The sequence below is a fragment of the Dasypus novemcinctus genome, chromosome 17, assembly GCF_030445035.2.
Source record: "Dasypus novemcinctus isolate mDasNov1 chromosome 17, mDasNov1.1.hap2, whole genome shotgun sequence".
NCBI lineage: Eukaryota > Metazoa > Chordata > Mammalia > Cingulata > Dasypodidae > Dasypus > Dasypus novemcinctus.
In genome coordinates this window covers 4,002,265-4,029,215 of record NC_080689.1, presented here as the reverse complement: position 1 = coordinate 4,029,215, position 26,951 = coordinate 4,002,265, and the positions used below count along the sequence as shown (strand labels likewise).

At 38.3% G+C, this 26,951-nt stretch overlaps 1 protein-coding gene across 4 annotated transcripts in view; it reads left to right on the top strand.

Moving 5' to 3' along the window:
- The window catches only part of TMEM131 (transmembrane protein 131), a 245,049-nt gene that overhangs the window by 68,072 nt on the left and 150,026 nt on the right, over positions 1-26,951 (top strand). For all 4 annotated transcript variants that reach the window (XM_071208711.1, XM_058278126.2, XM_071208710.1 and 1 more), the window contains exon 2: positions 12,754-12,815. In XM_071208711.1, coding sequence (XP_071064812.1) covers positions 12,754-12,815 — 62 coding nt within the window. The remainder of the gene's footprint in view (positions 1-12,753; positions 12,816-26,951) is intronic.

Sequence of the window (26,951 nt, the reverse complement as noted above, 5' to 3'; positions counted from 1 at the left end):
AAAGTATTTATTCTGGGTGCAGTTTTTCTCTTTAGTTTAGGGCTTCCTTCCCTTTCCTCCTTGCTGGCTGTGCAGTCAGAGCCAAGGTTGTAATTGGTGTTATAAGCTATGGAGGCTCATGCTGCCCTCATTGTGTCAGGGACCGTTGAAGTTTCTCCCAACTTTCTCCTTTGCCTAGGGTAGGACATAGTCACAACTGTGTGGAAAATCCAAGTTGTGCAGGCCTAGACTGTAGTTGCCCAGAGAGACTGATGAAGCTTCACACCCCTTTCTCCCCTCTCTGGGACGGGGATAGAGCTGCAGGTGTGGGCAGCAGGCTGTGCAGTTTGGTGCAAGATGACCGCAGTTGCCCCGGTAGATTTCGATTATTCAGTCTGTGCCAGCCAAAGGTACCTGCAGTTACCTGGATGGGCTGGCGCAGGGGCTGCAGGCTGACCTGGGTGAAAAAAACTGGTTCCTGCTGTCACTGTGATTTTTGGTCCTGGCTTCCCCTCAGGCTGGGGGGTGGAGTCACAGTGGCAGCCACTGGCCTCTTTCTGACTTGGGCAGATTCACACCCCAGGTGTTCGCAGGATTATATCTTACCCAGCTGAGTCTACCAATCAGTAGCTGAAATTGGCAGCCAACTGTCCCTTCCTCCCCTGTTTTGGGAAATGGAGCTCCTTATTCCAGCTACAGAATAGCTCCTGGGATGGCTCGTGCTGCCATGACCTCTGTGGCTTGGCTGGTAATTTCCCCACAGTTACCTCCCTGCTGGAGGTGGGACTAGAGCCTAGGCTGGAGCTGCAATTTGACCTGGATGGAAAGAAGCTGGTCCCTACCAGCACTGTGATTCTCAGTCCGCCCCACTTCCCCTCGTGCCAGGTGCAGAGTTAAGATGGCAGCTCCCAGCCTCTTTCTGACTTGGATAGGCTCAAACTTTAGCTGTTCTCAGGATTATACTTTAGCCCGCCAAATTTACTCATCAGTAGCTGAAGTTTATGCCCAACTGTCTCTTCCTCCCCTGTTTCTGGAAAGTGGAGCTTTCATTTCCAGCCACAGAACAGCTCCCAAGGCAACTTGTGCCTCCAGTGGAGGATGGGCACTGACTTCCATGGCGAGGAGTGCTCTACTTATGAGTTTTCTCTGCACATGGGCAGTCTCCTCCTTCCATTCCTTCAAGGATGTGGCAGGATGCTCTTATGGCCTCCTGGAGCCCCCATCCAGGTGCTTCAGCTAGTTCCAGATAGCTCTGGGTGTTTACTAACTGCCCTATATCAGGAGCCGACTCTAGGAGTGCCTTACTCTGCTGCCATCTTGCTGGTTCTGTTCCTCCAGTGTCATTTTAATTTCATTTATTGTGACTTTCATTCCCATAAGATCTGCTATTTTTCTCCATATGCTTTCAAATTCTTTGTGTTCACCCAGTGTCGTCTTTATATCCTTAATCTCTAGCTATTTGTAGCAGTTTGATATTACTGATGAAATAAAAAAAAGAAATACTGGATTTTGTTTATAAACTGGTCTTTTTTTCTGGGCATGATTAAATTATGATTAGGGCTCTGATTTTGGCCATGTTAGTGGGATGTTCAGTCCCTGCCTCCTTGGTGGGCAGGGACTCACAGAGAAAAGACTTAGCAACGGACAGAGCTGGGAGTTTTGATACTGGAGCCTGTGAAGTGAACACATAAAGAAGCAGATATGTGAGGAAGGAGAGAAGGCTCAAGTGGACATAGCAGAAGCCCCAGGAAGAGATATGAGCCATTTGCCTGATAGTCTACAGATGGCCTTGCAGAAAGAGTACAGCAGCTGAATCTGGAGAGAAGTGAGCCCTGGGAAGAAAGGAACCCAGGAAGCCTGATCCCTTGGCAGATATTGGCAGCCATCTTGCTCCAACACGTGACAGCAGACTTTGGTAAGGGAAGTTGCTTATGCTTTATGGCCTGGTAACTTCAGGCTTCTACCCCAAATAAATACCCTTTATGAAAGCCAACAGATTTCTGGTATTTTGCATCAGCACCCCTTTGGCTGACTAATATACCATCTCATTGAATTGATTAAGGAGGTTCATTTGAACATCTATGATTAGTTGTCTCAACTCCTTTATGTCATCTGGAGGCTTATCTTGTTCCTTTAACTGGGCCATATCTTCCTGTTTCTTGGTATGAATTGTAGTTTTTTGTTGGTGTCTTAGCATCGGTTCACTACATGTATTTATTCTGGGCTCAGTTTCTCCTTTAGTATAGGACTTTCTTCCTCTTTCTCCCTTGCCTCTTCTGTAGTAGGAGCCAAAGGTATAGTTGGTGCTGTAAGCTGTGGGCTCAAGCTGCCCACTTTGCCCCAGGGACTGGTGAAGCTTCTCCCACATTTTTCCTCTGCTAGGGGTAGGAATAGAGCTGCAGCCATGTGTAATAATCCAAGTTGTGCTGGCCAAGACTGTCTGTAGTTGCCTGGAGAGACTGAAGAAACTTCATACCCCTTCTCCCCCCTCCTTAGGGCAGGAATGGAGCTACAGGTGTGGGCAGCAATCTATGCTGTGCAGGTCCAAAATGATTGCAGTTGCCCTGGTAGACTGATGTAGCACTGGCCCCCACGTCCCTGGCAGGGCTGGGAATGGACTCTCTATAGTGCTCATCAATTCAAATCATGTTCATTAACTATCGAATGTCGAACCAGCTTTGCATACCTGGAAGAAATCCCACTTGATCATGATGCATTGTAATTTTTTAAATACATATTTGGGTTCAATTTGTTGAGGATTTTTGCATCTATGTTTGTCAGAGATATTGCATTGTAGTTTTCCTTTCTGGTAATATCTTTGTCTAGTTTTGGTGTTAGGATAATAGAATTCTGGCCTCATAGAATTACTTAGGAAGTAGTCCCTCTGCTTCTATTTCTGGAAGTAGAGGATTGGTATCATTTCTTCCTTAAGTATCTGTTAGAATTCACCAGTGAAACCATCTGTCCTGGTGCTTTCTTTTTTTGTAAAATTATTGATTCAGTTTCTTCAATAGATATCAGCCTATTCAGATGATATATTTCTCGTATGAGTTTTGGTGAATTGGTAGAACCAAGTTTTGTTTTCATTGATTTTTTTCCTCTGTTGATTTCCTGTTTTCACTATTATTGGTTTCTGTTCTAATTTTAATTATTTTTTTTCTTCTACCTGCTTTGACTTAATTTGCTTTTCTTTTTCTAGTTTCCTAAGATCGTTGTTTTTAAAATATCTTTCTTCTTTCTAATACGTGCATTCAGTTCCACACATTTCCCTCTAAGCACTGCTTTCACTTCATCTTAAAAGTTTTCATAAGTTGTGTTTTCAGTTTCATTAAGTTGAAAATATTTAAAAGACTTTCTGGAGACTTCTTTGATTTGTTTGCTATTTAGAAGTAGAGGGTATTGTTTAATCTCCAAATATTTATTTTTAATTTTAGTCATTTTAATGAGTAGGTAGTGGTGTCTCATTGTGGTTTTACTTTGCAGTTTTCTAATGACTAAGGATCTTGAGCATCGTTTCGTGTGCTTTTGGCCATTTATAGTGTCGTTGCTGAAGTATCTGTTCAAATCTTTTGTGCATTTTTATAAATTGGGCTTTTGTTTTCTTAAGATTTATTTGTAAGAGTTCTTTACATGTTCTGCATATAAGTCCTTTGTTAAATAAATATTTTGCACATACTTTTTCCCAACATGTGGCTTGTATTTTCACTTCTGTAGCAGCTTCTTAAACAGTAGAAGCCTACTTTTAATGCAGTTTAATTTATCTCTCTTTTTCTTTCAAAATTCATGATTTTGAATCCTGTTTAAGAAATTTTTGTCAAACTCAGGGTCCCTAAGATTTTTTCCTGTGTTGATTTTTAGAAGTTTTGGAGTTTCAGCTCTGTCATTAATTTTTTCAGCTTCAAGGTTCTTCCGTTTTTGTTTTTTTCCCTTTCTTTCCCTTTCCCACATGGCTGTCTGATTGTACCACCATCATTTATTGAAAAGATTATTTTTCCCCTATTGAATTTCCCTGGCACCTTTGTCAAAACCAATTTGCCATATATGTAGGGGTCTATTTCTGGAGTCTCTATTTTGCTCTAGTTTTCAGCTCTCTTTAAATTAATACTACAGTGATTTGATTACTATAACTTTATTATTAGTCTTGAAACTAGGCAGTGTAAATCCTCAAACTCTTATTTTTCAAAGTTGATTTTAGTAATTTAGGTCTTTTACTTTTCCATCTGAATTTTAGAATAAATGTGTAAATCTCTACAATAAAGCCTGGTGAGATTTTGATTGGGATAGCTTTGACTTTCTAAATCAGTTTGGGGAGAATTGATGTCTTAACCATATTTTTGTATATGCTTTTATTTTTCTTGCCTTTTTGCATTGGCTAAGACTTTCAACATGATGTTGAATAGGAGTGGTGAGAGAGTACGAGTGCTTTGTTCTTGATCTTAGTGGGAAAGTATTCAGTCTTTCTCTGAATTTTCTTTGTACATGCCCTTTAATGAACTTCAGGAAGTCTCCCTTTTCTTTGCCAAGATTTTTAAAAATCATAAATGAATGATTTTTGTCAAATGTTTTTTCTTTAGAGATTCACCCCCCCTTTAGTCTTCTGTGTTGAATAACATTAATATTTTGGGAATGTTAAATCTACAGTGCATTCCTGGAATAACTCCTTCCTCCCTTGGTCATGATATAGGTATTCTTTTTACACATTGATGAATTAGATTTGCTTAAATCGTTATGAGAAGTTCTACATCTCTATCCATGAGGGCATGGTTTGTGCTCTCCCCCTCCCCTTTTTTTCTTTTAATGTCTTTGTTTTGGGTATGAGAATAATGCTGACTTCATTAAATAAGCTGAGAAAGTTTCCCCTCCTTTTTTATTTCTGGTAGAGTTAGTATAGAATTGATATGTTTTCTTCCTTATATGTGAGAATTCATCAGTGAATCCATGTGGGCCTAGAGTTTTCCTTATGAGAAGGTTTTATACTATAAAATAAATTTCATTAATACATATAGGCCTATTCAAGTTAACTTTTTTCTTGAATGACCTCTGATGTTTTTAGACTTTGAAGGGTCATAATATCTGAATTGACAAAGTTGTTAATAATATTCTCTTAACAACATTTTTGCCTGTGTAAAGTGTAATTTTGTCCAGTGTCTAATTTCTAACATAACACTTGACATGTCTCTCTTTTTAATAATTATTCTAATAGAATTGTATCAATTTTATTAATTTTTGCCAAAAAGGCACTATTGTTTTGAGTTTTCTCTGTTTTCAGCTTTCCATTTCATTGATTTATATTCTTAATTGTTTCCTTTCTTCTGCTAACTTTGGAGTTAATTTACTCTTCATTTTCTTGTTATATTGGTCACTTCTTTAGCTATGTGGGAAAAACTGTATTATAAGATAGAGTTAATTACTGGAAAGTTAAAAAGTGATTATGTGTTTTGTATACATATGCAAATGTTTATGCAATGTGAATATAGCAAATAATGTGCTGTGTAATCTTGTAATACATGATTGCATGTTGGAAATACAAGATGAAAACCAGGCACTATAGCTGCGTTGGCAATAATGTATCATTTCAATTAACTTTTTTTAAAGCGACATTTACTCTATTTCATTTATATATATTTCATTAGAAAAGTTGTGAACTTATAAAACAATCGTGCATAATGTGCAGAATCCCCATATAACACCCCTCCACCAACACCTTACATTTTTGTGGAATATTTGTTACAGATTATGAGATAACATCATCAGACTATTACCACTAACTATGGTTTATAAAGTATGTTTGGTATATTTTTTTCCATACTCCCCATTATTAACACAGTACATCTTTGACTTTAATGCAAGAATATTACAATATTGCAGTTAACTATAGTCCATATTTTACATTAATTCTGTTTTCCTCATGCATTTCCATATTCTACCACCTTGTAATAGTGATGTACATTTGCTCTAGTTCATAGAAGAGCATTCTTGTATTTGTACTGTTAACCACAGACCTCATCCACCTCCGGGTTCACTGTGTTATTCAGTCTCTAGATTACTCTCTACCTTTCTTTCAGTCATTTCAGTTAACTTTTAAGGTGATTGTAACATCACTGTAGCCACAGACACATCAGCAGCTTTTTATTCATTACAGTTAATCTATGGTAGCAGTAAGGATACCTACCACCTCTGTAACCAGTATTTACAACTTTGCATGAATAAATATTTACTATAGCTTGGTACATGGATTTTTAAAAGATGGAATGAAAAGGAATGTGTTTAAAGATTCAAGTTTTCATAAGTCTTGCATAAATTATTTTTTTTGTAACCTTTTTAGTTAGAAGTATTTTTAAACTTGCATAAAATTTCTAAGGATGAAAATAGAATAAAGAGCACTCACATACCCTTTACCAAGACTCGCTCATTGTTGACATTTTGCCACATTTGCTTTATTCTTGTTCTTTTTCTCTTTTTCCTCATCTCCCTTCCTCTCCTGCTACCCAAATAAATGGATTTCTCTACTTATAAGAGCAATAAAGCTTAATGGCAATCTGGAGTAGAGGTTATATTTTGTCTTTTAACTAAACAGTACTTTATTCATGTAAACTCTTTAGAAAGGATTTGTGGAATAGAACTCTACACTATGAACTAGCATTTTTCCCTGTTTTTTAAAAATTGATTTATAATTCCTATATCATAAATTCACCTTCTTAAAGTATATAGTTCAGTTGTTTTTAGTATATTCACAAGGTTTTGTAACCATCACCACTATCTAATTCCAGAATATTTTCATCAGTCCCCCCTCCCGAAAAAAAAACAAACAGAAAACCTGTACAAATTAGCATTCAGTCCTCCATTTCTCCCTATCCCAGCCCCTGGCAACTGCTAATCTACTTTTTAAAAAAAAAATCAATTTTATTGATACATATTAATAAAGCATAAATCCATCCAAAGTGTATAATCACTGGTATTCAGTATAATCACATAGTTGTGCGATAATCTACTTTCGTTTCTATGATTTTGTCTGTTCTGGCCATTTCATATAAATGGAATCCGAAAATACGTGGCTGTTTGCATCTAGATTTTATTTAGCATGATGTTTTCAAAACTCATCTAAGTAGTAGCATATACCTGTACTTTATTCCTTTTTTTTCACTTTTAAAACACTTTATTTTGAAATAATTTTATATTTACAGAAAAGTTCCAAAAATAGTAGTTGGCATATACCCTCTACCCAGCTTTCCTTAACATTAATCGTTTATATAACCATACTATAATTATACTTCATTTTTTTTATGGCTGAAAAACAGTCCTTTAGATGGATATATCACATTTTGTTAACCATTTATCATTTGAATGTTTGGGTTGTATCATAATGCTGCTATGAACATTTGTGTACAAATTGGTATATGAACATATTTTTTCAATTCTCTTGGGAATATACCTAAAAATGGAATTGCTGTATCATATGGTAACTTTATATATACTTCTTTGAGAAACTGCCAAATTGTATTTCAAAGCATCTGCCACTTAGGAGTTCCATTTACCCCATATCTTCACCAGCACTTGTTATTGTCTTTTTGATTCTAGCCATCCTTGTGGATGTCAGACGATGTGGTTTAGATTTGCAGTTCCCTAATGACTAATGATGCTGAGATCTTTTCCTGTGCTTATTGGCCATGTACTTACCTTCTTTGGAGAAGTGTCTTTTCAGATCCTTTGTCCATGTTTAATTGGGTTGTTCCTTTTTTTTTTTTTTATTGTAATAAAGCTTTATTTTACATACAGGTAGGTAGAACATACTGCTATTTTCATATATACAGCACTGAACAAAAGCAAATTAGCATGCTATCTTACTGTATATAGAAAACTGGTGAACATCTGTAGATGCTGAGACTAAATTAAAATGGTTTAACTATTTGTTCACATGTTCATTAACCACTCAGCAGCATTATGTGCTTCCTTTACCTGAAAGCAGAATTAGAGTAACCGTGGTAGCCTCTGGGCAATTCTAAAATGCTGGCCTAGTGAAGGGTGCAGCAAGCAAGCAAGGGACAGATGTCATGTCCTTGTTCTGAAGGGAGAGTGATGCGGAGACTGGCTCCACATTTTTTAAGAGTTGTTAAAGCCATCTTAATAATTTAATGTTGTTTCCCTTACCACAAATATTGGCAATCAGCGTTGAGTTTTTCTGAAACATTAAGTCTAGGGTTAAAAAGCAGAACATTGTCCATGTAACAGAATTGCTGCTTCACAGCTTTTGCCCAGTTCTCCCTCATTGCCATGCAAAAACCCTTCACCTGATACGCGTTTAGTGTGACAGCCTCCAGCTTGGTGCCCTCTCCAGTGTGGCAAACATTCTACTAGTTATTTACATATAATGTTTCTGTGAAGTGTTTAAAAGATGTGTGAAAACAGGCAGATTGTATCTAGTCATCAGTTAAAATATTCAGGAGAAAATCTGTACCTGAAAGAAAAAATAAAAACTATCATAGAGAATGTTTGCCTTTAAAGCAAATGTTTTTATCTTGCATCACTCTTTACTAAATGAAACAGGGGAGTTACACTGTTTATTTCTGAACTATTTTGAAAGTGTCATTAAACAACGGACACATTCGGATTTTTATGCTGATGATAAATGGCTTTGTTATGAGACATTATGGTGATATGGGTGGATATACAGAGTTTAAAGTAGATCTTAATGAGGCCAACTTGACAGAATAAATACCAATAGAATCATAAAAGCCAGAAATAAAAATCCTTTTGTTCCTATATTCTCCTTCTCTCACTTGCTATTGGAAATATATGCCTAATTTAAAACATTAGGTTGTTTGGAGGTGTTATTAGTTAGGAGCATTAATATCAAATTTACAGGAAGCAGATGTGGCTCAACTGATAGAGTGTTTCCCTATCATATAGGAACCCCAGGTTTTGAACCCAGGGCCTCCTGGCCCACGTGGTGAGCTGGCCCACACACAGTGCTGCTGTGCGCAAGGAGTGCCATGCCACACAGGAGTGTCCCCCGCATAGGGGAGCCCCACGTGCAAGGAGTGAGCCCCGCAAGGAGAACTGTCCCACATGAAAAAAGCACAGCCCACCCAGGAGTGGCACCGCACACAGAGCTGACGCAGCAACAAAAAAGAGACACAGATTCCTGGTACTGCCGAGATGCAAGTGGACACAGAAGAACACACAGTGAATGGACACAAGAGCAGACAAGGGAGGGAGGGGGGAGAAATAAAAAATATATATGTATCAAGTTTACTTCGGAAGTAAATACTGTTGGACATGGAAACATAGACTCTGGGGTTCTATTGCCAAATCAAAGCCTCGCTGAGTGACTTTGAACATAACCTTAGTGTGACTTTTCCTTTATTAAAGTGGGATCAGTAATGTCGACTTCCCTGGGCTAGTTTGACGTTTATGACAGTGACAATAATTGTTGCTGTTATTTTTATTTCTGTAACATCTGGTTGCTGCTGAAACTAGCTAGGGAACATCAGAACAGTTTTGGATTCATTAAGAATACAAAGTTTGGAGAAGAGTGATTGGGCGAGGAAGTAGGTATCAGTGGTTTTCAAGCTAGAGATGTGGGAACTTGACTTTTTATTTTATAGCTTAATAACTGCTTTCATATTAAATGATTAAGATCTTATTCAGTGTCAGTTCTGTTTTTTAGGTTTATGATTTAAAGTTATTATAATTGGTTACTTAAAGCAAAACACCCCAATTTGTTTCTTGCTGGAGTCAAATCCTATTCATTTCTACATCTTTTAAGGAAGGCCGATGATGTATAATATAGGGTTGCTTTTTTTGGATTTTATAAATCAGATATTGCTCTTAAAATTTTCAACTAAAGTAATGTTTTTAATACACATTGTTAAAAGTTGAACAAAGGTCTTATAGAGCTTGATGATGGAGACCTAGGCGATGGTCATTATATTGGAGATAACAGCAGCCACCAGTGTAGCCCTTTTCCAGTTCGTTCTTATTCTCCTCTGCCTAACCAGATTGAAAGCTTTTGGCTAGGGACTCTATTTTTTTGTCTCTTATATTGTGAGCATCTGTCTGTTCAATTAATTCTTGTTAGTTCACTGTGTTCTTATGGCTTCAACTGGAATATAACAAGATTTCTGGATCCTCAGGCATGCCAGTTTATGTTGAAGGTGGGGGCGGGGAGGTGGTGTGGAAAGGGATGGGTGAACTGGGCTGAATAGTAGCCTTCTACCCTTCACAGCCCTTTCTTCCAAAGGTTTTATTGCTTTTAGAGACTTTTTTTTGTGTATTGGAAATGTACTCTACCGCTAAAATTCCTTCACAGCCTTTAGTTCTCATCTTGGTTTTGAAATTCAACTATACGCTAGAATTAGGGATAACATAAATACAAAGAGGTCATTTGTATTAATGAGTGCAAATACAATGCTTACACCTGAATAATATTTATTGAATGTTCTGTATCCTCAAGAGTGGTGAGTGGTAGGGAGAAATGGGCAGGCTGACACTGTGGTTGACAGAGGAACACCGGAAATGGAGGAAGGGGTTTCCCAAAATAAATCCAGATTGTTGTTGAGAATATAAGGGGAAAGGGATGCTGGGCAGGCAGAAAAACACCATCCACCTAGTTAAAGTAATCAAATTAGTAGCGAGCTCTGCTGCTTGACTTTCAGCTTTAGTCATACTAGAAAAGCCTGGAACACAGGGCTAGACAGACACTGAATCCCAGAGATAACAGAGAAGTCCATGAATGCCACATTAAGCCAAATGATGTATGTTTCATGTTGGTGCCCTTTTTTTTAAAATAAACTTTTCAGTTTAGACCACTTTTAGATTTAGAGAAAGATAGTTCAGTCTCCCTTCTTATTAATTTCTTACATTAATATGGTATACTTGGCATTTGTTTACAATTGGTGAACCAATATTGATACATTGCTATTAACCGAAGTCCATACTTTATTTGGATTTCTGTATTTTATCCTGCAAGGATATTTGTCTCTTTTCCCCCATTTATTTTTTATTCAACCATTTATATGATTATGAATTCTTGGATATTTATTTTGTTGTTTGGGTTATAATTCAGTATTACTTTATTTTGCTGCTTACATTGTTTCAGCTTTGGCTGTCGGGAACTCTTTCTCTTGATTTCTACGTCCCCTTGACATATCTCCATCAAGGCAGTTTTCTGTCTGCTTGCTTTATTTTTTAGCACTTCCATACTTTCTGGCAGTTTAAGATGCTCCAAGACTCATCTTGTATATTTCCTGCTCCAGTTCTAGAATCAGCAATTTCTTCAAGGATCCTGGTTCCTTTTATTAGAGAATGGTGTTAGAAACCAAGATCTTGGAGTGATTGCGGCTGGAATGTCATCGTTTTTAGGCCTCTTAGCTGACAGAGCAAGGAAATGCATATGTGGATACTCACCCGTGTCTGTGCACACCTGTGTATCTCTATGGAACAACCTGTGTCTGTATTAAGCTAAACATGAGTTCCTACCAATGTCTCTGCCCCTGGTCCATTACCACACAGAGCATTGTAGCTGCACCCTTGATCATGTTAAACTCACACTCCAAAAATGAGAAGCCTGGCTGCAGCCATGCATTTACTCACCTGTACGTGTGCTGCGGTGTCCGAAGTGTTAACCTGGACCCCTGTGGGGAGAAGCCTTATCTGCTGGAGTGTGGTGATGACGCAGTTTCTTTGCCCTTACCTAATGTGCTCTAGTTGTTTCCAGAGTTTCTCAAGTCAGCACCTTATCCCCACACCCACATCATGAGGTTGTTTTGAACATTTGTAATACAGTTTTGCCGTTTCATCCTTGGATCCCCTGACTTCCTAAATGGTTTTTTAAAACTTGAATACATTGAGGTTCACTCTTCGTACTTTAAAGATCTTATAGGGTTTAACTAATGCATAGTGTCATGTATCCACAATTACAGCATCATACAGGTTAGTTTCACCAACCTGAACAGGTTTTTGTTTTTCATCTATTCAACCCTTCTCCCTCTTCCCTGGCAGGCACTGATCTTTTTTAATCATCTCTATAATTTTGCCTTTTCCAGAATGTCATGTAATTGGAATCATACGTTAGGTAGCCTTTTTCTTTTTATCACTGAATCATGTTCCATGGATGGCTGGGCCATAGTTGTTTATCCATTCACCTATTGAAGGATATCTTGGTTGTGTCCAGTTTTTGGTGGACTTCTATAAACAATTATGGGTAGTTTTTTGTGTGGGCATGTTTTCAAATCACAGGGGTATGATTGCTGGATTGTATGCTGAGACTTTGTTAGCTTTTTAAATTTCTTATCTTTACCATGTACTCAGTTTCTTGAAACAGAATAATCTCCTTTTGCCATTCCCCCCACTGCCAAGCCCCTGTAGAGGACTATTCCCAGGTCATAGCATAACTAGAAAAGCAGATGATAAAGAATGTCAGTTGACCAGATTTTGTGGAAAGATTCTCCTCTAGTGATCTTTTAGTCACTGCTAATGATATTTTAAATTATGCTGTCTTTGAAAATCATCAGCTGCAGCTAGTTGATTTGGACTGTTTTGTGCTTTCTGGCAGTATAATAGGAAATAGATGTTTTGAAGGTGATTTATACACTACTTTGTTTTATTTTAAAGGATAAAATGAAAGGATTTTAGTTGCTAAAATCCTATTCATTGTGTTTTCCTCTTTAACCAATAAGTACTATATTTTTAAAATATCAAATTGTATTAGTTAAGTTTAAAGTAAAAGATTTTGTTAAAATCTGTAAGTCATACTGCGCTTTGTTTCCTTCACAGCGTTCCTTCAGTCGGAGAGCATAATAGAAGCACTGCGTTTTGATGATGGAGGACTACTGCAGGTAATTTTGTCTCGAGTTGAAGATTTGTGTCAAACAGAGTACTGTCTAATTGTTTTTTCTCTTCCATGGATTATATTTTATGAGCTTTATTTATAAACAAGTTGATAGAGTTATTAGTAATAAAAATCTCAGCTATATGAATTGTCTTTTAAATACAATATTTTTTATTTTAAGAGTGGAATCCTTGTGGTGTTAAAGCCTTATAAATAAATCATTCATCTGTGACAAATGTGCCTATTCGTAGATCTGAGGGGTGTGGGCTATTAGGGAGGGGAGGGCACATCAGTGGCGTGAACAGCTCAGGAGGCAGTGGGGTCCGAGGTGAGCTCTTTGAATATGCAGTCACAGTGAGTGAGTGACATGCTGAATTCCAGATGTCGGACGTCTAGTACTCATCCAGGTAAGTACTATAAGAACTTAAAGATAAAGGACTATAGAATGGTGGCTATTTCATCCTTCTACTCGCCATCCTAAGGCACGTCTTTTAAATATACATAGCATTAGAAACTGTAATCTGAAGAATCCTGTTAAGAGACTTAGCTCATTTATCACCAAGAAACCTATTTCAGGCTTCCCAGCTAGAAATCAGTTCTAGAATTTCAGAACTGAAAGAGATAGTAAAACCCAGCTTGTTTATTTTTATGGCTGGGGTATTTTCTCCTTTCTTGCAAATGCCTATCCTAATATTGATCTTGACTCACCACATTTTAATGAGAACATTTGTTTTTCAAGTACCATGCTGTTTGGTAGTATAGCAGTTTGATATGGTTATGAATTCCAAAAATAGATATTGGATTATGTTTGTAATCTGGTCTGTACCTCGGCATGGTTGAGTTAATGATTGGGGCTTTCATTGTGGTTGGGCTACGTCATTAGGGCATTGAGTCCCCATCCCTTGGTGGGTGGGAATTCAATGGATAAAAGGCATGGCAAAGGACAGAGTTGAGGGTTCTTAATGTTGGAGTTTTTTGATGTTGGAGTTTGATGCTGAAGTCTTAAGCTCGTGCCCTGGGAAGTAAGCACACAAAGGAAAGAGAAGCAAGCCCCAGGAAGGGAGGAACCTAGGAAGCCTGAACCCTCGCAGCCATCAGCAGCCATCTTGCTCCAACACGTGAAAGTAGACTTTGGTGAGGGAAGTAAGTTATGCTTGTGGCCTGGTATCTGTAAGCTCCTACCCCAAATAAATACCCTTTATAAAAACCAACCAATTTTTGTATTTTGCATCAGCACCCCTTTGGCTGACATTACAGGTAGCATGACTGATATTTTCCTTTTCATTTTATTTGAAAGGGAAACAAAAATTTATAGAAATTTTTAAAGTTGCCCAAGTTCCTGTGACTTTGTGGTAATGGACCCAGGCCGTCTTACTCCAGGTATGATTGTCAGTCTCTCTGTTACACGATGCTGCCTAGGCTGTATCTTTTACTTATTTATACCTAAATGCATGACAAATAAATTCTGAAAAAGATCTGCTGTTGTTTATAATAAAGGCAGGAAAGTAAAAATTAAAACTTTGTCAAAACAACAGAGAAACCAATTCTCCTAAGGACCTGGAATATGATTTCTAATTGCTTATTAGCATAACTTTAGATTGAAAATTTCTGTCACTAAGCTTAACAAAGAAAGAAAAATGTGACAAATTTTAAGGTTCTTTTTTCTTTCTGACAGTGAAGCTAATAAGTGTTCTGGAAGACAAACATTTTCCCTGGTATTAAATTTCAAAATAAATTTACTCATATCTTTTCATAAGTGGCATTGAGTAACATGTCAGTCAGGGGCTTCATGGCACTTACATAAAGTCTTTGTCTAACTTTATATATTAAAACATAAAAACTGAAGATAATAAAATGATCTACAATTTTGTAAATCCTTGCTAAAAAAGTATTAGTCTATTTTTATCTAGCACTTTAATCTATTTTAAGGTAAGAACTTGGAGAACTTATAGAAAAGAATGTTATATTTTCCTTTATTTGTTTTTTAAAATTTTTTATATTTTCCAGTTTTGGGGCAGAATCTGGATGGCAGATTCAGGATTGAATTTCTTTATTGATCTATACTTATTCTTTATTGATTTGTGGAAGGTGCCATATCCTTTAGGTAGTAGACATTTAGGTTGCAAGTTGATAAGCCATTTTGAAATTTCAGTAGCATGTTTTGTATTTTTGGCTGGGGGAGGCTGACAATACATATATCTAAGTGGACTTGGCTGTAAAAGAGCTTGTGGAGGTACGTGATTTGCTTACTCTTTAGGTCTTAAATTCTTGGTTAAGAGCTTGGTTGAGACCTCGGAGTTTTATGGCAAAGGTAGTTTGGGACTAGAAAAATGTTAAGGGTAGGTGTTACTACTCGGTTAGCCATAAAAACAACTCATTAAGATACCTGTAGAGTATCTAATATTGAGATGCCTAATATATGCCACCAAAGTAGCTGACTATGTGAATACACACACTCATATACATATATAAAATTCATTTTAATGTTGATGAATGTTTCCTTGGAACATCATTTATGATTTTGGCATAATGTTATTTTTCTGACTATAATTTGCCATTAGATAAAGTTATTTCTTAAACAACTCCTAGTTTCTTATGGTATGATTAGAACAGAGGCATGTACATCTAGTATTGCTATGGAAGAATATACATCAAATTCCTCCAAAACCAAATTAAATTATTTAGATTGAAGGTAATGGAGGGAGTAAGTCACAGCAACAGCTTTACTTTGTATTCCTTAGAATTGAAATATTGCCTGAGATAATGTCTTCCCAGGTTCTGGAATTCATGCTACATTCATTTGATTTGACTCATAGTAATTTTTTGATCCTCAAAATCAATTTACAGTAAAGCAGTTAAAATTCTCAAAACTCATAAAAAGTTTGCTAGAAAGATAAGACTCTCAAACTTAACAGTTAAAAGGAAACAATCTAATTAAAACATGGACGAAAGACATGAACAGGCATTTCATTGAAAAGGATATATACGAACACCAGTAAGCACATGAAAAGATGTTCAATATCATTAGCCATTAGGGAAATGCAATTTAAAAATTAAAACTACAATGAGATATCACTATGCAAGTACCAGAATGGCTAAAATAAAAAAATAGTGATACTAATAAATGCTGATGAGGATGCAGGAGAAACTGAATTGCTCATATGTTGCTGGTGGGAAGGGAGTAGGGTATAACCATTCTGGACAACAGTTTGGCAATTCTTACAAAACTAAACATGTAATTGTTTTATAACCCAACAATTGTACTCTTATGCATTTATCCAAAAGAGATGGAAATTTATGTTCACACACAAACCTGTAAACAAGTGTTCATAGCAGCTTTATTTTTAATAGCCCCAAACTGGAAACAGCGCAGATGTCCTTCAGTGGATGAGTGATTAAATAACCTGTGGAACATCCATACCTTAGAACACTATAATCAGCAATAAAAAGGAACTTAAAAAAAAATTAAGAAATCAACTTTTGATGCCCACAACAACCTGGATGGAATCTCCAGAAAAGTATGCTGGTGAAAAAAGCCAATCTCAAAAGATTATATACCATGTGATTTCATTTATATAACATTTTGAAATGGCAAAAATTTAGAAATGAAGAACAGGTAGTGTTTGCCTGGGATTTGGGAAGATGAGGGGAAAGGTGGTTGTGGTTTTAAAATGGCAACATGAAAAAGGATCCTTGGGGTGGAATGGTTCTGTATCCTGCCTCTGGTGGTAGTTAGACAAACTTCCGTAAGTGAGAAAATTATGTAGAGCTAAATACACACACACACTCACACAGAATGGATACAAGTAGGATGGGGGGATCTGAACAAGCTCTGTAGATTGTATCAATGGCAAAATTGTGATATCACACCACAGTTTTGCAAAATGCTACCACTGGGAGACATTGGGTATAATATACCTCTACATATTATGTCTTACAAATGCGTGTGAAACGGTAATTATTTTAATAGAAATTTCCATTAAAATATGCAGATACATGGACAAGCACAGGAAACAACAATTTAAAAAGTCAGGAAAATCCTTTTTTAGTTTGGTTAAAAATTCCTGCAAGTACCTCACTGATACCCATTTTCAATGATGAGATTATTTGCAGAGAACATTTTGAAAAGGGCAGGTGGACTGATGAGAGGCAGTGTCACATATTGAGATTTTCTTCATCGAAAGCAGCCCTTGGGAAGCAGCTGTGGCTCAATCAGTTGGGCTCCCGTGTACCACATGGGAAGCCCTGGATTCGTGTCCTGGGGCCTCCTTGTGAAGGCAGTCTCGCCCACAGGCTGCGGAGAGCTGCTGGCCCACAAGCGCCGCAGAGAGCTGACTTAGCCAGGTGATGCAACAAAAAGGGAGACAAGCAAAAATGCAGAACGCGCAGCGAATGGACACAGAAAGCAGAGAGCAAGAAAAAAGCCACAAGGGGGGGGGGGAATAAAAAAAAAAAAAGCAGCCCTTGAACCTTGAGCAAGCATGTTATTTTATACCTGAAGGTGACAAAAAAGCATAGGTATGATCACCTGCAAGGAAACTCAGCTTGTCTTCAAGCATAGCCCTGGAACAGCCACAGAACATGTGACAGTGTCCAGACAGTGCAGCCTGGACACTGCCACACGTCCCCTCGGGGGTGGGGAGTAAGAGCCACTGGTTTATGGGGATATAATTATCTGTGGTACTTTTGTGATACGAGAATCTCATAATTATTCCTCTAGAACTTCTCTCACATCTGCGTTTTTGCAGAGGTGTCCATTGGATGACAAGACTAGCCCATCGTTCTTCCATAGAACCCTCTGCAGGGTGGAAGTACTAGCTGAGAGAGGCTGTGCTCTGATTGGTCTGGAATCTGGAGCCTCGCAGGGAGCTGGACTGAGGTGGGAGCTCTTAAGGAGAATAGAAGATAGGAGTCTGAGGTCTGGGGGGCGGAAGGCGGCTGTGCTTGTCTAGTCTAGGTAAATACAGTGAAAAGATCCTTGGCGGAAAGTCGAGCTGACCAACTTAAAGTTTCTGTTATACTTTAAAACACTAGGTACATCTTATATTTAATAGAAAGTCCAAACGTATATGGCATGGGTATTTCCTAGGGCCCTGAGTACCCGATAGGTTCCTCTTTCTGGGCACAAATTCATAAAGGTCAGAGATCTCTGCTGAGTAAAATGGGAAGTCTCATTGTCTTCTAGGGATTGCTTCATTGTCTATGAGGCTGACCATCTTTTTTTATGTGATTTTGGCTATTTATTTTTCTTCAGTGAAAATAAGTTGCCTGTTCTTGTCCTTTGCCTACATTTTAATCACAATATTCTTTTCCCTGTAGTCTTTTTCTTTTTGCTGTTGATTTATAAGAATTTTTACATATCAAAAGTTTTATAGTAAGGTTATTATTACTGTAACCTTTATTTGCTTGTTTCTTTACCCTTTTTTGCATTTATCTTGTTTTTGCTCATTCCTTGACTTTTGCCATTTCTGCATCATTTTGTATTAGGCATTTATTCTTTATTGTTTTATTTTAGTTTTTTGACGTAACTCTTTTGTCTTTTTTAAAAATAGATAAGCTTATCTCATTCAGTCTTATTATTGAGTGTTTAATCATTTCCATCTTGATGTTTCCTAACTTTTATGCTTTCTTGTTTTCTCTCTCTTGATATAGGGGCTTAATTTTCAGATATACTTTTAAGATCTGTTTAAACTTTTATTTCATATCTTTCTCTCGATGCTTAGAGGTATTGTTGGTATGTTATGAGATTTGTATTCCTGTTTATTATAGCTAAATGTTTATTTTAATATTTTTGTGGTTGATAATTAAAGAACAATCTTTGTCTTCTGCCTTTTTAACCTCAGTTTCCACAGTTCCTGTGCAATGAGTATCCCCTTAACTTTCACAAGACAGTGGCCTCATTTGTAATCCTTCATTATCAGTAATCTCCTCAGCCAGATTTGGTCTGACAAAATTTTCCCCCCTTGAGAGTATACATGGTGTGATAAACTTCCTGAGTCCCCTTTTTGTCATCTTCACATGGGAACCACAGATTAGCACATTCTACAGTTCTTAGTTCACACCCTTTATTGAAATATAGCTAACGTGATAAACTGCAGGTTTAAAGTATACCTAAAGCAATCCCCTAAGGCAAGATAATGAATCTATCACCCCCAAAAGTTTACTTAAGACTCTTTCTAATCCCTCCACCCCCCCATCTCCAGGCAACAAGTGATCCTTTTTCTGTCACTGTCAATTAGTTTGCATTTAACAGCATTTTATATAAATGTAATTATACAGAATGAACTTTATTTGGTCCATCTTCTTTCACTCAGCATAGTTACATGAAGAGTCATCCATGTCGTTGCATGTCTCCATTGTTTGTATTGTATTGCTAAGGAGTATTCCATTGTATGGATGTACTGCGATTTGTGTACCAACTTATCTGTTGATGGAAATTTGGATTGTTTCTAGTTTCAGTTATTTTCATTTCTCTTGGTAAATATCTAGGAGTAGAGTGGCTGGGTCATATGGCAAGTGAATGTTTAACTTGTTAAGAAATTGCCAAGCTTTATCCAAAATGGTTATTCCATTTTCCATTCCCACAGCAGGGTAGGAGTGTTCCAACTGCGACCCGTCCTCACCAACATTCTGGGCATTTGCATTTCCCTAATGACCAGGACTGAGCATCTTTTCCAGTGTTTAGCTGACATCACTAAAACTGTTAGTTTTTTTAACTTGGGTATTTTGTTTTGTTACTATTCCCTATTGAAAATAATCTGTATATTCAAGATAAAAATCTTTCATCAGATATGCAGTTTGCAGATATTTTCTCTGTGGTTTGCCCTCTTAACATAAGTGTCTTTTGTTGAGTATATGTTTTTCATTTTGATGAAGTCCAGTCTATCAGTTTTTTCTTTGTTTGTTCTTTTTTGTTCTGTTTATGAAATCTTTGCTTCAAGCTTGCAAAGTTATTCTCCTATGTTTTCTTATATGAGCTTTATAATTTTAATTTTCTACAAGTAATTTGTTGGTGTTGTATGAGTTAAGGTTATTTTTCCTTTATGTATTAAATGGGTTTTGTCCCAGCACCTTTTGATGTAAAGAAGTTTGTTTCTCTGTTGAATTGTTTTGGTGCCTTTGTTGAAAATCAAGTGACTATATATGTAGACCTTTTCCTGGATTTTTTTCTGTTTTCATTGATTTGTTTGCCTGTCTTTATGCCAGTACCACACTGTTTTGTTTCAAAGATTTTAAAAATTTATTTTATTTATTTCTCTCCCCTTTCCCCCCATTGGCTCTTCTCTGTGTCTGTTTGGTGCGTTTTCTTCTTTGTCCACTTCTGTTGTTGTCAGCGGCACTGGAATCTGTATTTCTTTTTGTTGGTCATCTTGTTGTGTCAGCTCTCCGTGTGTGCGGCGCCATTCCTGGGCAGGCTACACTTTCTTTCGCACTGGGCGGCTCTCCTTACGGGGCGCACTCCTTGCGTGTGGGGCTCCCCTACGCGGGGACACCCCTGCGTGGCACAGCACTCCTTGCGCGCATCAGCACTGTGCACGGGCCAGCTCCACACGGGTCAAGGAGGCCCGGGGTTTGAACCACAGACCTCCCATGTGGTAGACGACACCCTAACCACTGGGCCAAGTCCACTTCCCCACACTGTCTTGATTGCTGTAAATTTGTAAAAGTCTAAGTCTTCCAACTTTTTTTTTTTCAAAGTTGCTTTGGCTAGTCTCAAGTCCTTTGCCTTTCCATATGAATTTTAGAATCAGCTTGTCAGTTTCTAGAGAAAGTCCTGCTGGGATTTTGGTTGGGATTGCATTGAATCTATAGATCATTTTGGGGAGAACTGACATGTTAACAGTACTGAGTCTTCTAATCCATGAATACCTTGTGTCTCTTACTTATTTAGGTCTTTAATCTCTTCCTGTATTGTTTTGTGGTTTTCAGTGTACAGGTCTTGCCATCTTTTGTCAGATTTATTTCTGTATATTTCATATTTTGGATGCTATTGTAAATGTATTTTTTTTGTCCCCCCTACCCCCACTTGTGGCTTGCTTTCTGTCTGCTCTTTATGTCCATTTGCTGCGCATTCTTCTGTGTCTGCTTGTCTCCCTTGTTGCATCATCTTGCCATTCCAGCTCTGTGTGGGTCATCAGCTCTCTGCGTGTGTGGGCCAGCTTGCCTTCACAAGGAGGCCCTGGGACGTGAACCCAGGACCTCCCATATGGTAGACAAGAGCCCAATCGGTTGAGCCACAGCCACTTCCCTGTAAACGTGAGTCTTTCCTGCTCTTCTGGCTTCAGGTGTTCCTTGGCCTGCAGGTGCTTTGCCCCATTCCTGCCTCAGTCTCCATGTGCCCTTCCCTTTTGCGCATCTCATCTCTTCTAAGGGCCCGAGTCATCGTGAGTGGACAGCCCACTCGACTCCAGTGCAATGACCTTCTTTCCAAATTCAGAGGTATAGGGGATTAAGATTTCAGCATATCTTTTGGAGGGGCACAGTTCAACCCATAACATCAAGATGTCTAGGGAGATTTTATTTTCAATTAGAAAGTATTTTTTAAAAAATATGAACCAAAATAACTCACTAGGCTTCATAGTTGTCTAAGTTGACTACATTTCCTGTTGTACGTTTATATTTTTTAAACTTTAAAAATTTTTAGACTTGCTTTTATTTTTAAAACATTTTAAACACCTACTATTTTATACGCTGATCTTGAATCTCTTTATTCCAGTAAAACCAACTAATATTTACTTTGTTCCTCTCCATTAGCTTTTATTGTCTACCTGAATGCCTTTTATCTTATTGTCTAAGAACCATACATCTTTTCCTTTAGGATTTTTTAGGATTTTACTGCTTTATCAAACAAAATCCTGCCCTAGTAACTACTATACTCAATATAGATCTAATATAAAAGCCTCTAGGGAAGGAGCTGTGGCTCAATCTATTGGGCTCCCCTCTACCATATGGGAGGCCCTGGATTCACTTCCCAGGGCCGCTTTGTGAACGCAAGCTGGCCCATGCTCACACAGAGCTGATGGCCTGCAGAGAACTGGTACAGCAAGGTAACGCAACAAAGGGAGACAGGCAGGCACAGAAGAACACACAGTGAATGGACACAGAGAGCAGACAGCAAGCAAGTGGCAAGGCAGGGATAAATAAATAAATGTTTAAGAAAAAAAAGCCTATTTAAAGAAGCCTCAGCCCATAATGTCATTTTTAGAAGAATATTTTTTGTTGTTTTATTAAATAATTTCCCATAACACCTTTTTTTAAATGTCTTTTCCTGGAAGTGGATGTGGCTCAAGTGGTTGAGTGCCTGCTTCCCACGTGGGAGGTCTTGGGTTTGGTTCCCAGTGCCTCCTAAAAAAAAATAAACAAATGAAAAAACCAACTCGGGAGCCGATGTGGCTCAGTGGTTGAGCACCAGCTTCCCAACTTCATGGGTTTAATCCCTAGCCCTGGTAACTCAAAAAAAAAATCTGTCTTTTCCTTGGTGTATTCACATTTATAGTGTGTGTGTGTGTTTTAAAGATTTATTTTTTATTTATTTCTCTCCCCTCCCCCCCCCCCAGTTGTCTGCTCTCTGTGTCGATTCACTGTGTGTTCTTCTGTGTCTGCTTGTAGTCTTGTCAGCTGCACCAGAAATCTGTGTCTCATTTTGTTGCATCATCTTGCTGCGTCAACTTTCCGTGTGTGTGGTCCCACTCTTGGGCAGGCTGCACTTTTTGTGCACTGGGCAGCTCTCCTTGCGGGGTGCACTCCTTGTGCGTGGGGCTCCCCTGTGCGGGGGTCACCTGTGGTGGCACGGCACTCCTTGTACACATCAGCACTATGCGTGGACCAGCTCATCACACAGGTCAGAAGGCCTTTGGATTTGAACTCTGGACCTCCCATGTGGTAGGCGAACGCTCTATCCATTGAGCCAAATCTGCTTCCCTATAGTGTGTTTTTTATATAGTTGGATTAAGCTACCATGTTTGTAACTTTTGCATTCATTTCATTTGTTCTTCCTTTTTTCTCTTCTTCTACCTTCTCTCTTTTTTTTGGCATTTTATATGAATCCATTTTATCTTCTCTCTTAGCATATAAATAGCATATAAATTTTACTTTGTTTTAAGTTTTTTTTTTTTTAGTGGTTGTAGCAGTTTGATACGGTTATGAATTCCAAAAATAGATATTGGATTATGTTTGTAATCTGGTCTGTACAGGGGCATGATTAAGTTATGACTAGAGCTTTGATTGGGCCATGTCATCAGGGCATTAAGTACCCACCCTTTGGTGGGTAGGGACTTACAGATAAAAGGCACGGCAAAGGACAGAGTTGAGGGTTCTCAATATTGGAGTTTGATGCTGAAGTCTTGAGCTGAAGCCCCAGGAAGTAAGCACACAGCGGAAAGAGAAGCAAGCCCCAGGAAGACAGGAACACTGAGCCCAGAAAGAAGCAAGCCCTGGGAAGAGAAGAACCCAGGAAGCCTGAACCCTGGCAGATGTTGGCAGCCATCTTGCTCCAACATGTGGAAATAGACTTTGGTGAGGGAAGTAATTTATGCTTTATGGCCTGGTTACTGTAAGCTCCTTCCCCAAATAAATACCCTTTATAAAAGCCAACAGGCTTCTGGTATTTTGCATCAGCACCCCTTTGGCTGACTAATACAGTGGTTTCCCTGGAGTTTCTGATATATATATATATATTTAAAGATTTATATTTTATTTCTTTCTTTCCTTCCCCCAGCCCCCAGTTGTCTGTTTTCTGTGTCCATTTGCTGTGTGATCTTCTGTGTCTGCTTGCATTGTTGTCAGCGGCACCCGAATCTGTGTCTCATTTTGTTGCATCATCTTGCTGCGTCAGCTCTCTGTGTGTGGCACCATTCCTGGGCGGGCTGTACTTTTTTCGCACCGGGCAGCTCTCCTTATGGGGTGCACTCCTTGCGTGTGGGGCTCCCCTACGCAGGGGACATCCCTGCGTGGCACAGCACTCCTTGCATGCATCAGTACTGCACGTGGGCCAGCTCATCACACGGGTCAGGAGGCCCTGGATTTGAACCTTGCAACTCCCATGTGGTAGGCGGACGCCCTATCCATTGGGCCAAATCCGCTTCCCCCAATATATATTTTAATTAATTAAGTCACTTCAAATAACACTAAACTACTTCTTGTATAGCCCAGTACCTTATAACAGTCTTCTCAGTTCCTCTCCGGCACCCCCATTCCTTATAAAATGCTGTAGTCCACTTCACTTATTCATGTGTTATAATTAATGCATTGTTACCATTATTGTTTTAAACAAAATTATCTTTTGGATCAATTAAGAGTGAGAAAAATATATTTTACCTTTTGTTTATTCTCTGTTGCCCTTTCTTTGTATAGTGCCAAGTTTCTGACTTTTTTTATTTTCCTTCTCTACAAAGAACTTCTTTTGATATTTCTTGCAGGCATCCGCTGGTGATGAATTCCTCCAGTTTTTGTTTGTCTGAGAAAGTCTTTATTTCTCCTTCACTTTTTTTTTTTTTTGCTGCGTGTTCTTCTTTTTGTACACTTCTGTTGTTGTCAGCGGCATGGGAATCTGTGTTTCTTTTTTGCTGCTGTTGTTGTTGTTGCGTCATCTTGCTGTGTCAGCTCTCCGTGTGTGCGGCACCATTCCTGGGCAGGCTGCACTTTCTTTCGTGCTGGGCAGCTCTCCTTATGGAGCGCACTCCTTGCACGTGGGGGCACCCCTGCGTGGCACGGCACTCCTTGTGCGCATCAGAACTGCATGTGGGCCAGCTCATCACACAGGTCAAGGAGGCCCGGGGTTTGAACCGCAGACCTCCTGTGTGGTAGATGCCCTATCCACTGGGCCAAGTCCACTTCCCTCTCCTTCACTTTTGAAGGATATCTTTACTGGATATAGAATTATAGTGTGATGGGCTTTGCTCCCCCCACCCTCTTCTCTGTAATTATTTCACTCACCTGTCTTCTTGCATAATTTCTGATGAGAAGGCCACTCTGATTTTTTATCCTTGTTCCTCTGTAGGTTAGATATGTTTTTCCTTTGGCTTCTTTCAAGATATTCTCTTTGTCCTTGGTTTTCTGAGTTTAAATGTGATATGACAAGGTATTGATTTTTTAGTATTTATTCCACTTGGTGTTCTCTGAGCTTTTTGGTTCTGTGGTTTGGTATCTGTCATTAATTTAGAAAAGTTCTTAGTCATTACTCAAATATTTTTCTGATCCATTATTTATTTCTTCTTCTGGTATTTCTGTTATGTGTGAATTGTACCTTTTGAAAATTTTCCGTGGTTCGTGAGAGCGCTCTGTTTATTTTGGTTTTATTTTTTTTCCTCATTCTATTTTTTGTATTTCAGTTTGGGAAATTTCTATTGATGTATTTTCAGGCTCAGTGATTCTTTTCCTGGCTATGTTCAGTCTCAAGCAGGATCTCATTGACAGCCAAAGGAGATATGACTGCAAGTAGAGGAGGTCTTGAGGACTGTGGAGACATCCAGACACTATACCAGGCAGATAGCTCAGGAGTTTGGTCCCTTGCCAGGGGACCCTACTTTGGAATGTATGCACCCCAGTGTGACAGAGTTGAACTCGGCTGGGATTTCCCTACCCATGGCTCTTCTGTTCTTCTACTTGAACCTATAGTTAGTACTAGAGTTGATAGGTATACATCTAAGAGACTTAAATCTTGGGGCTGTCCAAGTGCCTGCTAGGCCCTGAATCTCAGAAGAGTTGCAACACCTACTGTCCAGGTCTTTGGACTCACCCAGGACAACTAACAAGGAGGAGATGATGGACAAACAACATACCAAGGAACTGAGAGTGTCTACAACTGCAAGCAAGAGAGTGTCTTCAACTGCAAGCGTACAATGGCTGAATGAAATTCAAGTCCCCGCTTAATGAAAGGTGGAGGAGACATCACCATCACAGAGGCTTCAGAATTGGGGAATGAACTGTGGGCTAAAGTAGACTTACTAGTAGTCTACCATAGACTTATTGTGATTCTAGCCATGGAAGAAAGATCAATGATGTGGGGCAATATTCACTGGAGGTTCTGGGGGTAGAGAGAGGGAAAAACAGATGGAATACAGGTGGGAACCGTCCTGTCATTACAATGTCATTGTCATTATTATAATGTCAATTATGACTGATACAGGCCATTATATGTCCTGCTATAACCTACAGAGTTGAGTGGGAGAGAGTGTAAACTACAATGTAAACTATAATCCATACTTAGTGGCAATACTCCAAAATGGGTTTATCAATTGCAGTGAATGTACCACACTAATGAAAGGATGTTGCCAATGTGGGAAAATGCAGGAAGTGTGGGGAGTGGGTCATATGGGAATCCCCTATATAGTCTCCATAACATTTATATAATCTAAATATCTTAAAAAAAAATATATATATATATATATATATAAAGAAAAGCCACTCAAAAGCATTATTAATTTGTTATGTTTTTTAAATTTAAAAAATTCATATGGGAAGTTGTATAGTTCCCATATAACCCCCTTACATGTGCACTTTTCCTTATTATTGATACTTTGCATTAGTGTGTTACCTTTATTACAAGTGATGAAATGATGTCATTATAGTTATATTGTTAACTGTTGTCCATATTTTATGTTATGGTTCACTGTTTATGTTGTACAATTCTATATTCTAAAATATTCTTTTATTTCAGTAACATAGATAAAGCCTGAAATTTCCCTTTTAACCACATTGGACTATAGAGTGTTAATTACATTCACGATGTTGTGCTACCATCACCACCATCCATTACGAAAACATTTCATCACCCCAAACAGGAACTCTGTCTCCATTAAGCATTAATTCTCCATTCTCTGTCCCCACCTATACCCCTAGTAACTTGTATTCTACCTTGTAACACCATGAATTTTCTTATTCTAAGTGTGTCATATCGGATCACATCATATTTATCCTTTTGTGTCTGGCTTATTTCACTTAACATAATGTCTTCATGTTTCATCCATATTTTAGCATATGTAAGATTTTCATTCCATTTTATGGCTGAATAATATTCCAGTGTGTGTATATACCACACTTTGTTGATACATTCATCTTTTGATGGGCATTTGGATTACTTCTTTTAGGTATTGTGAAAATGCATTTATGAACATCAATGTATAAATATCTGTTCAAGTCCTGT